Source organism: Notolepis coatsorum, assembly GCF_963971535.1.
Source record: "Notolepis coatsorum genome assembly, contig: SCAFFOLD_101, whole genome shotgun sequence".
NCBI lineage: Eukaryota > Metazoa > Chordata > Actinopteri > Aulopiformes > Paralepididae > Notolepis > Notolepis coatsorum.
The window spans coordinates 743,715-760,059 of NW_028174323.1; the positions used below are offsets into that span (position 1 = coordinate 743,715).

Sequence of the window (16,345 nt, forward strand, 5' to 3'; positions counted from 1 at the left end):
GTACGGCACGCTGATGTCAGGACAACAGCCTGCTCCTGAACATTGGTAAAACCAAGGAGCTGATCGTGGATTTTAGGAGAACACAGCAGGACACCACACACCACTGAGGATAAACGGGGCTACGTGGACAGGGTGAGCAGCTTCGTGGTGCAGTGGGCAAGGCGCTCACCACGAATACTGGAGACGCTGGGTTCGCCTGTTCGAGCCCAGCGCTCCACATTGCTTTCAGTTTAGCTGGTCGTCCGTACTAATACACATTGGCAGTATTAGGGGGTGGGAAACTGATGGGTGGGGATCGGGCGTTGTGACAGCGACTCCTACAGGTCAGTTGGTGCGCCGGCGCAGTAGAATCAGGAAGCGATGGGGGCGGCGCCCCTCCAAAGCGCAGACCCCTGACGCTGAAAGATCGCGCCGCGCAGGTGAAAAAGATGCGACTGCTGTTACCTTGAGTATCCGGAGGGACTTGTGCTATGTATGACTTAGTCACATTTCAGCCGGCTTGTGGGAGGCAAGAAACAGCGTTCGAGACAGGGGAGGGTTGAATGGATGATACAAATTGGGATGGGAGAAAATGGAAATGGGAGAAAAGTGGATAAAAAAAAAGTACCTGGGGGTCCACATCTCAGAGGACCTGACATGGACAACACACATAGACTCAGTCGTAAAGAAGGCGAAGCAGCGCCTCTACCACCTGAGACAGTTAAGGAAGTTCAGAGTATCGGGGAAGATACTCCAGTCCTTCTACTCCGGAGCTGTAGAGAGCATTCTGACTGGAAACAGCAAGGCACAGGACAAGAAGGCCCTACAGAGAGTGTGCACTCCGCATTTCACTGTATGCGTGTATATGCCGTGACAAATAAAAACTCTTGACTTGACTGACCTGACTCCCTCTCTCCCTTTCTTCCCCCCCTCTCCTCTCTCCCCCCTCTCTCCCTCCCTCCTCCCTCTCCCCAGCGACGGCTGGGCGGACAGGTACGACGTGACCGACGGCTACCAGCGGGAGGCGGCAGGGGGCATCACCACAAGCTGAAGTCGGCGTACGTCACCTGGTTCGACGACTACTACCTGAACCTGGAGCCCGACGGCAACCTGAGGAACCCTGGTTCCTGGAGTTCTGGCAGCACCGCTTCCAGTGCCGGCTGACGGGACAGCCGCCGGAGAGCAGCAAGTACAACCGCACCTGCGCCCGTTAGTACACGATACGTGCACGTCCGTCCGTCCGTCCGCGTGGGTTTTGTGGAAGATTTCCCCTGAGGTCTCTGTCATCACCGCCTCCCAACCCCCTCTCCTTCCTCTCCCCTCAGACCCTACCATTTGTTTCACCTCCCCACAATGCCCCCCCCCCCCCCATTACCAGGAAAGCTCACAGAATCGGGGGACCTTGGTTTTTTCTCCTGGCCAGAGAAGCAGGTCTCCACCAAACTCCTGAAACTGTATTTGTATTTGATTGGCGATGCTTTAACAATACATTTGTATTAGGGCTGTCAGTTATCTCGTTAATTAGATTAATTAATTACACAGCAAATGATCGCGTTATTAAAATAACACACACACATATATATATATATTATATATATATTTTTTTTTTAATGTCATTCATTCCATAAGAACGTAGAATAAACATTTACAGACTTTTTTTTTTAATATGGTCCATTTGCATGTTCTTGGTATCTGATTCTAGAGACATCTATGGATCTCAGGGAATGTATTCCCAGTGTCAGAAATATGTGTCTGTTACTAGCTTGAGTAAATTGTAATGAACCAAATGAGAATATCAATTCAATTATTATAATTTTTTTAATCTTTGACTGTGAATAACACCATGCTAAAATTGACCAGACCTGAAAAATCTTAAGCAAATGAATAAATGGAAGATGATTAAACAGAAGGTTTTGTAGATACAGTACTGAATTCTGCCATCCGGACACATGCAATTTGAAATATGATTATAGAATATAGAATATCAGCCTATAAATTACCTTATTATGGCCAATAATAATGGCATGGACATATTAATATAATTCACCAAATGCCATGGCCGAAAGGAACAGGAAGAAGAAAAATTCTTATATATACCTGCCCCTACACACATACAACACACCGATAGACTTATTGCGTAAAACAAACAGAATATACCCATCCCGCAAAAATGGAAACATCAACACAACCAAATTAAATCAACATAAATAAACCCATCCTGTGCATCTATCAGTCAAACTACATATTTAGGTTCATTCATTTATACAGGCACACATACACACACACACACACACACACACACACACACACACACACACACACCAACACGTATCTATACATTTATATAATGTATTATTCTATATTATACTTCTATATACTATAGAATTTTATAATTTTTATTTTATTATAATATAACTAAATCATACTATTTATACTACACCATATTGGTATACAGTATTATAAATATTTTTATATATTATTATTCTATGTTACGCTGCTATATACTATTACTTTACTCATACTGGCCTACACTGCAATTCTATGCCATGTTATCCTGTTATGCTAAACTGCAATATTATACTAAACTGTGCTATACTGTCTATTTATCTTTTCCTTGTACTTGAAACTTGTATTTCAATATGACGTCCCTCCTCTCGGGTCTACATTTTCTTCTGGCTGTCTAGTCGAGTGGTTTTCAGATTTCAGAAGGTTAACCTTCTGTGGTGTGGTAGTGAAAGGTTAACCTTCTGTAGTGTGGTAGTGAAAGGGTTAACCTTCTATAGTGTGGTAGTGAAAGGTTAACCTTCTGTAGTGTGGTAGTGAAAGGTTAACCTTCTGTAGTGTGGTAGTGAAAGGTTAACCTTCTGTAGTGTGGTAGTGAAAGGTTAACCTTCTGTAGTGTGGTAGTGAAAGGGTTAACCTTCTGTCGTGTGGTAGTGAAAGGTTAACATTCTGTAGTGTGGTAGTGAAAGGTTAACCTTCTGTAGTGTGGTAGTGAAAGGGTTAACCTTCTGTAGTGTGGTAGTGAAAGGGTTAACGTTCTGTAGTATGGTAGTGAAAGGTTAACCTTCTGTAGTGTGGTAGTGAAAGGGTTAACCTTCTGTCGTGTGGTAGTGAAAGGTTAACATTCTGTAGTGTGGTAGTGAAAGGGTTAACGTTCTGTAGTATGGTAGTGAAAGGTTAACCTTCTGTAGTGTGGTAGTGAAAGGTTAACCTTCTGTAGTATGGTAGTGAAAGGTTAACCTTCTGTAGTATGGTAGTGAAAGGTTAACCTTCTGTAGTGTGGTAGTGAAAGGTTAACCGTCTGTAGTGTGGTAGTGAAAGGTTAACCTTCTGTAGTATGGTAGTGAAAGGTTAACCGTCTGTAGTGTGGTAGTGAAATGTTAACCTTCTGTAGTGTGGTAGTGAAAGGGTTAACCTTCTGTAGTGTGGTAGTGAAAGGGTTAACCTTCTGTAGTGTGGTAGTGAAAGGTTAACCTTCTGTAGTGTGGTAGTGAAAGGTTAACCGTCTGTAGTGTGGTAGTGAAAGGGTTCACCTTCTAGTAGTGTGGTCGTGAAAGGGTTAACCATTTGTCGTGTGGTAGTGAAAGGGTTAACCTTCTAGTAGTGTGGTCGTGAAAGGGTTAACCATTTGTCGTGTGGTATAGTGAAAGGGTTAACCTTCTGTATTAGCGCAGTGAAAAGGTTAACCCTTTTGGTGGTGTGGCAGTGAAAGGGTTAAATGTCCGCTGTCCGCAGGGCACGAGTCTCTGCGCCACCAGTACGCCCAGGACACCAAGATGGGCTTCGTCATCAACGCCATCTACTCCATGGCTTATGGTCTACATGCCATGCAGCAAGCCCTCTGCCCCGGCTACAAGGTACGTGGTCTACATGCCATGCAGCAAGCCCTCTGCCCCGGCTACAAGGTACGTGGTCTACAGGCCATGCAGCAAGCCCTCTGCCCCGGCTACAAGGTACGTGGTCTACACGCCATGCAGCAAGCCCTCTGCCCCGGCTACAAGGTACGTGGTCTACACGCCATGCAGCAAGCGCTCTGCCCCGGCTACAAGGTACGTGGTCTACACGCCATGCAGCAAGCGCTCTGCCCCGGCTACAAGGTACGTGGTCTACACGCCATGCAGCAAGCCCTCTGCCCAGGCTACAAGGTACGGGGCTAGTCGGGAGGTTCGCGGTTCGATTCCCAGGCAGTGTGTCAAAGTGTCAGTTTTTCTTTTTTTATTTAAACTTTTTTTTATTGCATTTTCCATTATTCAGACAGTCTCTTTACATGTTATCCACATCACATCATTGTGATACAAAACTAAAAGGATAGGAAAACCAACCTAAAAAAAATATATATATATATATATATATAATACTAATAATAATACTAATAATAATACATATAAAAAAAATTAAATACAAAATAAAATAAACTAAAACAAATATTTTAATAAAAATAAATAAAAAATAAATACTGTCCAGCACATTCCTCACTTTGATCATATAATCAGTCGTTACATGTTACGGTTACACATGGCATGTCTACTGTATAATTATAAAATGTACAGAGAATATAAATCGGACCTACAGATATCCTGACTTTTATTCAAAAGTGTCGATGTGTCCTTGAGCGAGACACTTAACAACCTCCTAACTGCTCCCGGTGTGCAGGTTGGCACCTTGCATGGTCGCCCCCGCCGCCGTCGGTGTGTGTGAGTGAATGGGTGAGATGTGAGGAAGAAAATTGTAAAGCGCTTTGGATAAAAGAGTTATATAAATGCACCATTTACCGTTTACATAAGTTCTGAACTTGCAGGTTCACTAGAGCAGTGGTTCCCAAAGTTGGGGTCGCGACCCAAAGGTGGGCCGCGAGCAGCCACGGGAGGGCCGCGAGATGATTTCCAAAAAAAAAAAAAAAAATCTAATTTTTTATTTTTATTTTTTTTGTCAGGCCACTGAACTTAGAAGCAGGCCAGGACAGTGTTTCTAGTTGTATTCTAAAATTCTATTCTATTGTATTCTAAAATGTGACTATATGGTTTTATATTAACTTAATAAATAAACAAAAACGAAAAATCTACTTATTTCAACGAACATTTCAAACTAAATAACAGATTATGCACATAAAACGCTGAAAACAACCAAAGCAACAATAGTATTTTAATGAGGCTATTATTATTATCATTATTATTTTGCAACAAGTTAGCCCTCTCATAAATAGCACATATAAATGAATAACTAACTTGAACTAACTTAATAGGATTGAAGTGATATTTGGCTTAAAAAATCGTCGCATGGCAAAAAAGAAAAAAAGAAAGCCTGACGATGTGCATTGGGCCGCAGCTCTCTCTCCCTCTGTAATTTTTCAAATGTTTACATATTATGAAAGTACAGAATGTAAGCTTTCAAATGACGTGTCATACATTGAAATCTGAAAATATTTGAAGAAGATATTACGTGTTTATTTGAATCTACAAATGTTTACATATTATGAAAGTACAGAATGTAAGCTTTCAAATGACGTGTCATACATTGAAATCTGAAAATATTTGAAGAAGATATTACGTGTTTATTTGAATCTAGTTAAACCTCGTATAAACCTCAAAGAGGAAAAACTGAGAAAATCCAAAGTTTAGCTGCATTTTTTTGTACACCTTGGCAGTCAACATCATCAACCTTTATTTATTCTTCGAGATTACAATCGAGGTCACCCTCATTTTCAATGTCGTCGTGACTTTACAGACATTTCAATGCACACATTTCTACAATATAACAATAATAAATATTAATAACTATCTATATAGTACTCTTCACACATGGACCGCAGTCCAGAGTGCACCACAGCAATTAGAATAAAATGATTCACATAAAATCAGCACACAAATAAAAATGCCATACATTTCAGACGTAAGAATAGGTATAAAAGACAATAAAAGTAGTGCAATGTAAACGTGCAGACTTAAGAATAGGCATAAAATAAGTACAATAGTACAATGACGCTCGAAGGCATGTGAACCCCCCCGGAACAGTCAGTCCCCCGAACACACCACATCTCCATCTAAGACCCCCCCCCCCCCCCCCGATAAAGCACGCCATGACCAAAGGAAAACACAAACAGCCAGGTACTAAGTGTCACAAACTGCCTTTTTAAACAACGGTTTTTACTATTTAGATATACTATAACTGTTAGCTGTTACAGTAAATATGTTCACACATTTAAACTGTGATAATAATAAAAAAATAAACATTTAATAAATGTTCTCACGATCTGACTTCCAGACATCAGTCTCTTACCGCTGGGCCCAGTCAGAAATATCGTGCGACAGTATATTGCAATATGAAAATGAAAAGATTTATTGCGATGTAATTACTTTTTAACTATACCTGTAAACTGCAAAATTGCCATTGACGAGATGATGAGATGATGACGTTATAACACGGTGGAACAAATCACCTGGGTAGAAGTGTTTGTTTGGCATTATGGACAAAGGGCACAATGAACAACAAAAAACCTCTTCAATTTTCCAAAAGATACTTCCAACAAAACAGTCCAAAACCACAGACTTATTTATACAAGGCCTGCTGGTCCTTTTGGGTGTTGTCCATAGGTTTTTCTCTGTCTGTTCACAGCCTCTCCTCTCTCTCTCTCCTTACTCTAAACATGCAGGCCTTTTCTTCTCTCACTAATTGGGGTGGTTTGTCCCTGGTGTGGAGACTGGGAGGTTGAGAAGACCTGAGGAGGTCAGGGCTTTGTCTCCCTCTGCTGGCCACATAGCGCCCTCTAGGGTGACCTCTTCCCAGCTGTCACACATCATTGTTTTGCACATGTTATGCCTCTAACATCACAATAGGAAAACCTTTTCCAGTCGTACATAATGGTAAGGGGCTGCATTTAAAAAAAAATATATACACTTTTTCTATTTTTCTTCTCCCATCCCAATTTAGCCGTGCCAATTCTCCCCTCCCCTGTCTTGAACGTTGCTCGCATATGCCCCCCACTGGTCGGTTGTAGGGAGGATAGAAGCCTTGCATCACATGTCCCCTCCGATACACGAGGAGGCAGCCTGTCACATCTTTTCACCTGCCAGCGCGGATTCTCATTGGCGAGGTGTAACGTGTGGGAGGCTCACACTACCCCCGCCATTTTTCCTGTCTCTGCTGTGCAGGCGCCCCCCAACCGACCTGTAGGAGTCGCTGTCCACAACGTCCAGATGACCACCCATCGACTTCCCACCCGCTAACTCTGCCAATTGAGTTAGCATGACAGCCGGCCCCAAGCCGGAGGCAACGCCGACAGCCGGAGTCAAACCCGGTGTCTCTTGCGTTGGTGACGAGCGCAATGTCCGCTGCGGGGGCTGCATTTATATAACTCTTTTATCCAAAGCGCTTTACAATTTCTTCCTCACATTTGATGCGTTCACTCACACATTCACACACCGACGGTGGAGGACACCATGCACGGTGCCAACCTGCTCATTGGGAGCCGTTAGGGGTTGTTAGTGTCTTGCTCAAGGACACTTCGACACGCTGCCCGGGTAGGAGCGGGAATCGAACCAGGAACCTCTGGATAACCAGACGACTGCTCTTACCTACCAGCTGTCACTGTCCCCCGTACATTTTCTTCATTCTGATTTTGGTGATGATAATGCTGAATGGTGAATCTGATCTACTTGCTGGGTCCTCCTTACTGAAGTCAGTCTCTTCTCCTGCACCCAGGGTCTGTGTCCCGCCATGCAGCCCATTGATGGAGGTACGCTGCTGGATTTCCTGATGAAGACCAACTTCACCGGTGTCTCTGGTGAGGACATCCTCTTTGACCAGAATGGAGACTCACCTGGCCGGTAAGAGGGCGTCATTAGGTAGGAGGGAAGGAAGGAGGGAAGGAGGGAAGGAGGGAAGGAGGGAAGGAAGGAGGGAAGGAGGGAAGGAGGGAAGGAAGGAGGGAAGGAGGGAAGGAAGGAGGGAGGCAAGGAGGGAAGGAGGGAGGGAAGGAAGGAAGGAAGGAAGGAAGGAAGGAAGGAAGGAAGGAAGGAAGGAAGGAAGGAGGGAGGGAGGGAGGGAGGGAGGGAGGGAGGGAGGGAGGGAGGGAGGGAGGGAGGGAGGGAGGGAGGGAGGGAGGGAGGGAGGGAGGGAAGGAGGGATGGAGGGAGGGAAGGAAGGATGGAAGGAAGGAGGGAAGGAAGGAAGGAGGCAAGGAGGGAAGGAGGTTAGGAGGGAAGGAGGGAGGCAAGGAGGGAAGGAAGGAAGGAAGGAAGGAAGGAAGGAAGGAAGAAGGAAGGAAGGAAGGAAGGAAGGAAGGAAGGAAGGAAGGAAGGAAGGAAGGAAGGAAGGAAGGAAGGAAGGAAGGAAGGAAGGAGGGAGGGAAGGAAGGAAGGAAGGAAGGAAGGAAGGAAGGAAGGAAGGAAGGAAGGAGGGAGGGAGGGAGGGAGGGAAGGGAAGGGAAGGGAAGGAAAGGAAGGAGGGAGGGAGGGAGGGAAGGAGGGAAGGAGGGAGGGAAGGAAGGATGGATTTCTTCAAAACAAAAACAAAAAATAATAGTTGTCTTGTTGTTTTTTAACCTTATTTATTACAATATTTTGCCTATAAATTACCTTATTTTATAGCCAAGTTGCACATCTATGGATCGGGCCAAATCTACTCATTCCAATGGCAGAGTTCAATTTGGATTTAGTATCACCAGGCGTGCAGCAAGAACCGTGGATGAAATCTACTGTAAGTATTCTTATAATGGATATGGCTCTGCGATTTTTTTATCGGATTGCAATACGGATTGTTGCTAAACGTTCACAGAAGGTAGACACACTAACTGCTATCCAATCTATGCCAATGACGTTCAGTTTTGTGGTAGATAATCCAGAGAAATAAGAGAAATAAAAATAAATCACCCACAAGTAATTTGCTGTACAGTAGCTGGCTTGGGCTGGGTAGGGTAGTTTTTAGAAATTCCGATGCTCATTGAAAGCCCTGTCTTTCCTTCATCATAATGACTACAGCAAAATGTCCGCTCTCGTTTATTTTCGGTCGAAATTCGCTAGTTTATGAACACAATTCCTGAACTGATATTTCATTAACACATTGGGTGCCACGCCCCTTCCGGGAAGTGCATCTGGCCTTGCCGTTATTAACCCCATGTAAACGCTCACCTTGTTTGTAGAGCTAAACCTATATTTTATATTATAGCTATGGATCTAATAACGCCGTCGATTGTCAGTGAGTTGCTTCTGGTCAACGTGCAAAAAACTGATTATTTTTGCATCCATACATTTTCATTTTATACCGTGGTGAATATGAGTATAGTTGTAGAGTGATCCTGTGTAATCCCAGGGAACTCGTCAAACAGCGCTTTAGTGCAATTCACTAAACACGTTGCCATTTCTCGCCTGATTATTGAATCAATCTGAAATCAACGCTGGATTATCGGTATTATGTTTCATCATGCATGCACGAAAGGGGGGGGGGGGGGCCGGCCCTCTGTGCTTTAATCGCAGCCAACGGCACACACACACCACACACACACGCTGCGATCGAGGGGAAATAATTATCGGATCAACGCAAGATTGATAATATATAGTCCTTACCTTGTCTATGATGTACTGCAAAAAGAATAATCCAATTATCTGATCGCCATTCCAAATACTGGTCGCGGTCGTGTCCCACGTTATCCACCAAAGAAAATGAACGGGGGGGGGGGGCGGGGACACTCGTCGATGCCATCCCTATAAGCGCTTGTCTTGCTGAAGTGTTTAGACCCCGCCTGCACGCTGCAGCTCGGCCAGGAAAACAAACCACATCGTTTTCAAATGGAGTGCAATAGCGTCCGCAAGGCGCTAGGCGGCGGTATCGCACCGTTGCGGTCTCAGACAGAGTGCCACACAGTCCTACAGCACAGCAGGATGAATTATGAACGGAAATAGCGAATAAAAGAAATAACGATCATAACAACGAGTATACTCGTTGTTGGCGGCCAACGATTGGCGGGCTATAACGAGTTAACTCGTTCTTGGCGGCCATTGTGTTAAAGGGGAACTATTTTACTATTTATTTCACTATTTGGGCACTTTTACACAATTCCTGTGAGTCTATCGAACACCTCTGTACATTTTTTTTTTTTTTTATTCATTGTTTTGTATTTCTAATCAAGTACTCAAAAACAGCATTTTTCTACCTCAAGATCTCGAGCCGTTTTGAGCCTGGGCTCCAACCACTGTGTGCAGCTCATCATGTACCTGATGCCACACAGCCACATTATCATGCAGCTGTGTCTCTCTGACATCACAAATCAGCACATTTTCAGATGACTCAGTTCAGTGAGGGTGAATATTGTGAGAGGAGAATTGGAAGAATGCGCCAATATGAGAATTAGAGACATAGATCATATTAATATAAGTTCACATAGCTAGGAAACAATGCTAAACACTCAAAAAGGCCATTTATAAGATAGTTCCCCTTTAAACATGGTGACAGACAGTGGCCAAAATGGTAAATCGTGAACATTAAATACTTCGTTCTGGGGGAAGAATTTTTGTCAACCACAAGAACGCTTTTGTAGCATCTGGCAGGGGGTGGCAAAATGGGTTGGCTGCTGGCAGCAGAGGGTTGTTCGAGTAGGACGCCGTGACTCAACGAGACCTTCTGGCAGCAACAGAGGGGAGAATCTAGAGCTTTAGGAACGGTTGGAGTTCATTCCATGAGCTATAGAGGGGCATCATAGCAACATGCAGATTTACCCGGTTCTGAGCAAACTCTGGGAACCAGCCGGTCACTTGAACAAGGTTCCATAGGTTCCAAAATTCCATTCCAATAATGATGTAGTATAAGGAGGTGGCTTACCAATAAGCTGTGTGAGTGTTGTATCTATTAGGGATGTCCGATATTATCGGCCGATATTGGCATTAAAATGTGATATCGGAAATTATCGGTATTGGTTTAAAAAAAAATTATAATTTTAATTTGAATTATTTTACATTTATTTAACCTTTATTTACCCAGGCAAGCAAGTAAGAACAAATTCTGATTTTATTTATTGTCAAAAGTATGCATAATGTTGTGTTAATTCCACGACAAGAGATATGTAATGTTAATGACCTGAAATTATTCCGTTTTTTGGGGGGGGAAACCCTGCATATATCGGTATCGGTTGATATCGGTTGATATCGGTATCGGAAATTAAGAGTTGGACAATGTCTGTATATCGGTATCGGTAAAAAAGCCAATATCGAGCATCCCTAATCATTAGTGATGAATCTGAGGGCAGAGTGATGTGTACACAGTACATACTATTGTTTTATGTGTGTGTGCTTTTCCAGGTATGAAATCATGAACTTCAAGCGTACAGGAGAGGAGGCGTACGGTTACATCCACGTCGGCAGCTGGGACCAGGGGGGTCTGAGGATGGACGACGAGGAGATCTGGGCCAGTCGCAGTGACATCATCCAGTCCGTGTGCTCTGAGCCCTGTCAGAAGGCACAGATCAAGGTAGGAACCACCAGTCGCAGTGACATCATCCAGTCCGTGTGCTCGGAGCCCTGTCAGAAGGCACAGATCAAGGTAGGAACCACCACATGTAAAGGGGTGTAACGATTCAACCTCACAACGATTCGATTCGATTACGATTACGATTCTTCAGGCAACGATTCAATGCACCGTGAAATCTCTTCATTTGACCACGATTCGATTAGATTAATCTTCGATACATTTTCTATCAGTTAATTCCTCCAAAAATGTTGAATACACAAATGTGGCTGGGGGAACTGAATGGACTATAGGTCAATAAAAACAATACACACAAAAAAAAACATAAATACATTTTTTTTCTCCTCCGATTAATTTAGATTATGATCGATTCTAACATATTCAAATCGATGCATCGAATCGAACACATTAGAATCGATGCATTTCGATTCATCGATGCACCGTTACACCCCTAACCACATGACATCACAGAGCATAGACTGAAGCCACCGCTACATGACATCACAGAGCATAGTGAAGACACAGCTACGTGACATCACAGAGCATAGACTGAAGACACAGCGACATGACATCACAGAGCATAGACTGAAGCCACCGCTACATGACATGGTGGGACTCGTATAAGACTGTCCTGTTGTGTACAGTGTACAGGGAGGTGTAGTCTGACGTCACTGGTTGTTCCACCCGTATAGGGATTCATCATTGGGAAAATGGATTATCGGCTATTGTTTTTTTCTTTTTTTTTTTTAATCTTTTTTCCCCTCCATTTTCCTCCGATTTTCTCCCATCCCAATGTTAGTCGTATGCCAATTCCCAATCCCTTCCTGGTCGCTGCGCACTTACCCCCCACAGTCAGATCATCTGGGAGAGTGGAGGCTATCACGTGCTTCCTCCGACACACGTCCAGCCAATCACCGCTTCTTTTCACCTGGCAGCGCGGATTCTCATTGAGAGGGCGTAGCGTGTGGGAGGATCACACTATCCCCCTCAGGTCCTATCCGCGCTTAGCAGGCGCCCCGACCGAACTGTAGGAGTCACTGTTTACAACGACCCGGACCCACCCCGCCAGCTTCTCCCACCCTCTAATACAGCCAATTGTATTAGTGTGAACGGCCAGCCAAGCTGGTGACAACCCCGGAGCTGTGAGCTGGATTCGAACAGGCGAATCCAGCTCACAGCTCCGGGGTTGGTGACGAACACAATCTCCGCTCGGCCACCTAACCGCCTGATTATCGGCTATTGTAACAATTCTGCCGCATTGGAAATTGAAAAGCTTTCCATTTTTGCACAAAATGAGTTCCCTTCTATCACTAACAAAAAAACAAAAAAATTTAAGCATTTTTGGTTGAAAAAAAGAAATTTGGCGATTTAATTTGTTGTGATTAATTGCGAATATTTTCACGTTGAGTTATAGATTGTGGATGAATAAGCACAGAAAGGTACACCATGCAAATGTCAATGCTTTATTTGTTTTAAACGAGACGATTTAGAAATGTGAAATGGGGGAAATGCATTGGGTTGGAACAGAGGGTGGAACACGGAAAAATGGCAAACGTAGCCACTACACCTCCCTATAGACCAGGAAGTAACCACTACACCTCCCTATAGACCAGGAAGTAACCACTACACCTCCCTATAGACCAGGAAGTAACCACTACACCTCCCTATAGACCAGGAAGTAACCACTACACCTCCCTATAGACCAGGAAGCTTAATTATTTAAGGTAACCAACTCCGCTCTGCCGCTCTGCTCTGCCGCGGCAGCATTATGTAGCCGTAATTCCCCCTCTTTTAACATTGACGGTTAGCTCAACTGGTTCGCCGCCTTGCTGTGGATCCTGCGGTGCGTTGGTGACAAGTTCAAATCCCTTCAATTTCTTTTTTCTTTTTTTTTTAACGTGCATTCTTTTGCCGGTTAAGTTTAGGCATTGTTTCGGAGTTGGTTAAGGTTAGGGTTAAGGTTAGGGTTAAGTTTAGGCGCTGTTTCAGAGTAGGTTAAGGTTAGAAGGGTTAAGTTTAGGCGCTGTTTCGGAGTTGGTTAAGGTTAGAGTTTGTCTTAGAGCATGGCAATATTCTTTCGGAGTTGGTTATGGTTATGGTTAAGTTTAGGCATTGTTTCGGAGTTGGTTAAGGTTAGTGTAACTGAGGGGTTACAAATCCCTGACTGTATTAAAGATTGTGATAGATTAAACCACTGCTAATTATCATTATTATTACTTGCCAGAAAGTACAGTTAATTATGGCAGACACTCAGAATAATACGGCACGGTGACAAAGAAATATCATTTAGAAGATTTATTATTATGCAGCAAATTGTACAGAGATGGGAATTAAGGTTGCGCTTGTATGGCGAAGAATATGAATAAAGTCAGTCAGTAGCAAACGTCAGTTGGAATGAATAATTCCTACGATGGGGTACTAGACTAAACGCCGCCTGGCGTAGGATGGCAATATAGGGGGAAACGCTGGTACCGCTGGAGACAAGGGGTTTCCTCCCAGAGATGTAAGCTCTGGAGGAAGGAAGAATGTTCGGATACTCAGTCTGTTCAATTGAAGAAGAAGGGGGTTCTCGTATAGAATCCAGTCCTTGTAATCCAAAGGCTCAGCAACAAAGCAATAACTGTAATCCAATTGCCCGATGGCAATGACGATAGCCAGCTAGCTTCGGTCCACGAAGCTAGCCCGAGGTAAATCTTCAAGGTGGTTAAATCCAAACGACAGTGGGTATTAACGATGCTCTTCTCCAGGTAGTACGTTCCACAATCACTATAATCCAACCAATACTGGTTCTGCAATCGCCGCCGTATGTTCCAATATGCACATGTCCAGTAGGTTCCACGACTAGGCCCTCCTCGTGTACTGGCACCAATGTATTTAGTCCACGCACACTGGCTAAGGTTCCACTAGTTACTCAACGAACGAACTGCTGGGTAATGCTACACACGAACGAACTGCTGTTGGCACGATTCACACTAAATAACGACTCTTTACTTCACATTAAGCTAAGTCGAACTTGACGTTACTGCATTAACTCTGACACTTTTACTATTCACTTCGCACGTGGTTCACAACACTCTGTTTAGACTAACTGCTTGCACTTCACTGTTTTACTGAACGCCGAACTGAACTGCTGCTGTTCGCACCTGCCACGATATATATACTTAAGTGGCTTTCTAGTGCCAATCCTCAGCTCTCGTCTCAAATCAATGCGCCGTCTCCAGGCATGTTCCAACATGCCCAGGCTCGCCTTTGAACCTGACTGAGGACGAGACTGCCTGGCGCTGCCGTCAGGGGCATTATCCAATGAGGAAAGTGAATATTACTAGGATTCAAACGCAGGCTTAAAGGGATATAACTTATATATATAAATAATATACAAGGTATATAAAACAATAAACGTAGATTCTCAGCTTTAATCTGGCCCTTCACAACAGCCGCCTCCTAATTAGTCCGCACCTAATTAGTTAAGGGAGACAGATTAATAGTCCAGTCAACTGCTCAATACTTGTTGTGATGAGTAGGGCAATCTACAAAGTCAGTGGGTCATGGTCATCATCAGGGGAGTCAGGGAGCTTCGGCAACTCTATCAGCTTCGCCACGGGTCGGGTGTAAGTCCGCCCTTGGACTATGACTTCTGCCGCTCTGACCTTCCCATCGGCACCAGTAATCACTCTGCTCACGCGGCCGGCCGGCCACGTAGCTCGGGGTAGTGACTGGTCTATGATCATAACGACTGTGTCCACCTTCAGGTTGTCCCTGTCCTTTACCCACTTCTGACGGGCTGGAAGGGATGGTAGGTAGCTTAGGAGGAAGCGGGCCCAAGACTGGTCGATCTGTGCTTGGTTGTGTCTCCACATCCTCCGTCCGTTCCTCTTGTTCTGTCTGTACACCGTCTGAAGAGGAGCCGGTTCCGGCCGCCCCATCAAGTGGTAGTTTGGGGTGCTGGGTTCGAGGTCAGCCACGTCGCTTGGAGCGTAGCTGAGGGGGGTGGAGTTCGGAACTCTCTCTTCTTGAGCCCACGGTTCTCTCACAGGCATCGCGTCTAATGTCAATAGCCTCTCAACGGGCTGTACGAGAGAGTGGCCTGTGTCGCTCACCTTTGTGTAAAGGCAGCGTGTGGACGTTGGTTGGCTGGAAGGCCCGGAGAGAGGGCCTTGGAGCGTCCAGCCCAGGCGGGTCTTAACCGCGACTGGGCATCCTTTGGGTCCGATGTGGGCCGCTTCGATTGGGACAATGAGGTCCGCGTGGTCGGAGCCTATGAGCAGGGTCGGTGTCGCGCCGTCGATGAGCGGTATAGGCAGTCTGCGTAGGTGCGCGTACTTCTCCATCAGCTGTGGGATGGGGTAGTCGTAGCTCGACAGACCTATGTCATGGCTTGTAAATGCCTTAGTGATGCTGTACCGCTTCTCGGGCTGCCCGACCGCTGCTATTGTGAATGAGACGTTTTCGCCCTTTATGGTCTTTAGGTCTCGCTGAATAGTACGGATTGTCATTGTTTCTTTGGTACCCCGCAGGCCCAACTGGGCTGCGGCGGAAGCGAGGAGGAGAGTCTTTTCTGACCCGTCGTCGAGGACGGCGTAAGTGTCCAGGACCTTGTCCTCGTAGCTCAGGAGCACTCTGACCACTTTGATGAGCACTCGGGGGCTCCCACTATACTTGGGGTCGATGTGGAGCACTCCTGTTGGGGGGTTGCCTTGTAGGGCTAGTTTTCTCCTGTGGACCCTGCGCAGTGCCTCGCAGTAAGCGGGGTCATGCGTGTTAGCTTTAAGCCGCTGATCCATTTCAGCGGGGGTCAGTGTCTTGTGGTCGTCGCACTTTGACAGCCAGTGTCCGCCGTGGCAGTAAAAACAGGCGATCTCAAATTCCTCTTTGGCGGGGGGGTTGAGGCTGGCCGGTGGTGACCCCGCCT

General features: G+C 45.1%; 1 protein-coding gene across 1 annotated transcript in view; it reads left to right on the top strand.

Moving 5' to 3' along the window:
* Positions 1–16,345, top strand: part of LOC311247583 (metabotropic glutamate receptor 5-like) — a gene marked incomplete at both ends in the record, with an annotated part of 119,020 nt that overhangs the window by 78,441 nt on the left and 24,234 nt on the right. Inside the window, 6 exon segments of the mRNA XM_084338614.1 lie at positions 955–1,019; positions 1,022–1,093; positions 1,096–1,188; positions 3,718–3,839; positions 7,681–7,805; positions 11,271–11,439. Of these exon segments, the coding sequence (XP_084194740.1) occupies positions 955–1,019; positions 1,022–1,093; positions 1,096–1,188; positions 3,718–3,839; positions 7,681–7,805; positions 11,271–11,439 (646 nt within the window).